Source organism: Aplysia californica, unplaced genomic scaffold, assembly GCF_000002075.1.
Source record: "Aplysia californica isolate F4 #8 unplaced genomic scaffold, AplCal3.0 scaffold00023, whole genome shotgun sequence".
NCBI classification, from domain to species: Eukaryota; Metazoa; Mollusca; class Gastropoda; order Aplysiida; family Aplysiidae; genus Aplysia; species Aplysia californica.
The window spans coordinates 1,351,475-1,353,913 of record NW_004797293.1 but is presented as its reverse complement, the minus strand read 5'-3'; the positions used below and the strand labels follow the sequence as shown (position 1 = coordinate 1,353,913).

The following is a 2,439-nucleotide window of genomic DNA, read 5'->3' as shown; positions in this document are numbered from 1 at the left end:
TCTCTCTCTCTCTCTCTCTCTCTCTCTCTCTCTCTCTCCCTCTCACACACTCACACACATACACATACACAGATACTCACACACACACACACACACAAACACAGACACACACACATACACACACACATACACACACACATACACACACTACCATTCACACACACACACTATCACTCACACACACTCCCCCCCTCTCTCCTTCTTTCTCTCTCTCTTTCTCTCTCTCTCTCTCTCTCTCTCTCTCTCTCTCTCCTTTTTTTTTTCTTTCTCCCAACCCAACCTCCAACCCCTATCCCCGTCCCTTGCCTTCTATACCGAATGTCTTGAGGAAAAGAGTGCGTTGGAAGATCAAGACAATCTGGGTTTGTTTTTCTTTTTTTGTGTTTGTTGGGTTTTTTTTGCCTGAACTGATGGAAAAAAATGAGAGTAAAATTAGACCAAACCAAAAGTTGACGAGAGGAACAATCGAACATACATTTAGTGCTCGTTTATGCTCTCTCTCTCTCTCAGTAGATCTATAAAAGGGAAACTAGCTTACTTTGAAAAGACAGGATGGGTTTCTTTTGTCCCGTTGTGCTAAAGATTTATATTGCTATTTTCGGGGCTATAGGAGAGGGGGGAGAGGGGCGGGAAAAGCGTTTGGAACCGTTTTTTAAAAATAAAAACTGCTAACTCTTGCATTCGTGCCTTCTGCCGCGTACCGGTTAGGGATTTCTAAAAACAGTATAGTTTAACTTTTAGAGATAATTTTCCCGCATGTGCGAGACACACAGGTAATATAAATGCAAAAAGGTTTCAAAGTTTAATCAACTAACCAAGACAGGAAAACGAAGAGAAGAGATAAGGATAATGGCAGATGTTTGATACCTAAGAAGGGGCACAGCAGACCAGATCACCCGCCAACCACCCACAAAAGATATTATCTACCACTACCACTATAACTTCAAAGTGTTATGCTGGAAGGTACTTTCCTTTGCCAGCAAAGTCTTCCCTGGGTGTTATTTCAAACATGCTGACATGGATTTTGTTCTATATTATGTCTTCAGATGGCGGGCACTAGCTCCTCCCACCGCCATGAGGCAGACCACAGCACAGGTTTCTACAACTGGTTTCATGACGTCATCGCATCATCTACAGGTACTGTATCTTTCTTAAAAGGTTGGTTCTGATCGTTTGGGGAGGGGTGTCTCGTAAATTTAAAGGTGGGTGGTTGGCGGGTGCTCTGGTGTGGTTTGCTCCTTCTTTCCTATCAAATATCTATCATCCCTATCTCACCTCTTTCTTTTTTAGTATGTTACTCTCTTGTAACACATCTATTCTTCGGCGCTTATATTATGACCTTATGTGTTGCAAGTGCCGTAAAATTCTTCCTAAAACTAAACTAAATTTAAGGTAGATAGAATGCAAGAGGAATATCTAAAACAACACTAAAGTTCAATTCCTTTTGACTTTTCAAGCGCAAGGTGAAAAAAGCAACGAAGTCCAAGCGTTCTAATACCTGTAACATAATATCATAAAATATTGCATCTGTTACCAAATTTACCTTTGAAATTAAACGAACAGCATTTCTTTTAATGATTTAATGGCTGTATTGCTAAAAACAGGCATATCTCAATGATAAGCAAAAGTAGAGTTTTAAAAGAGTATGTGTGGTCAGCCCATCTATATGGCCGTAAAAGCTGGACAATTACCAGAAATCATGAAAATAAACCAGAAACAAAACACTTGTGGTTTTTTGGAGAAACTACTGAGACCTATGGAAGAAAAGGAAATCAAATTAGGACGCTCACTAATATAAAATAAAATAAAGTCCGTTTCTGACTCATTTGAACAGAAATGAAGACCTTGCCACATGAATTATACAATCACAATAATTTTTGGTTTCGTTTTTTATTTTTTTATTTTTTTTGTTTACTCCCCTCCCCTAAACACAACCACCAGGTGTCCCTGTGGCAGTACTTGTAACAGTTCTAGTGGCCTTCAGCTCGGAGGCTATCAGCGCCTTCTACAACAGAGTACGGGACAGGCCTCTCTTTTGGCTTAGGTACGGTAAGACTTCATAATATATAGATCTTAACTTAAAAGCCATTTTACGCCCCCGTCAACACAGTTTAGATCATTCAGGAGGACTGGTGGTCTTCTACATTTCCTGTCAATGCCAACCAGGTCTGTGAGAGCTACAATTTCCCACCAGAGAGACCGTGATACTCGATAGAAAATTATTTTTAATTCTCTCGACACGGTTATCGATCATCATCATTATTGTTATTATTATTATTATTATTATTATTATTATTATTATTATTATTATTATTATTATTATTATTATTATCATTAGTATTGTTATTATTATTATTAATATAGTTTTATTATCATCATTAGTAGTAGTAGTAGTAGTAGTAGTAGTAGTAGTAGTAGTAGTAGTAGTAGTAGTATCAC

General features: G+C 38.2%; 1 protein-coding gene across 3 annotated transcripts in view; it reads left to right on the top strand.

The window, feature by feature from the left end:
- The window catches only part of LOC101845976 (copper transport protein CTR2), a gene marked incomplete at its 3' end in the record, with an annotated part of 26,462 nt that extends 24,418 nt beyond the window's left edge, over window positions 1-2,044 (top strand). For all 3 annotated transcript variants that reach the window (XM_013088373.2, XM_013088377.1, XM_013088370.2), the window contains 2 exon segments: window positions 1,047-1,137; window positions 1,942-2,044. In XM_013088373.2, coding sequence (XP_012943827.1) covers window positions 1,047-1,137; window positions 1,942-2,044 — 194 coding nt within the window.
- Between the last annotated feature and the right edge of the window lie 395 nt (window positions 2,045-2,439).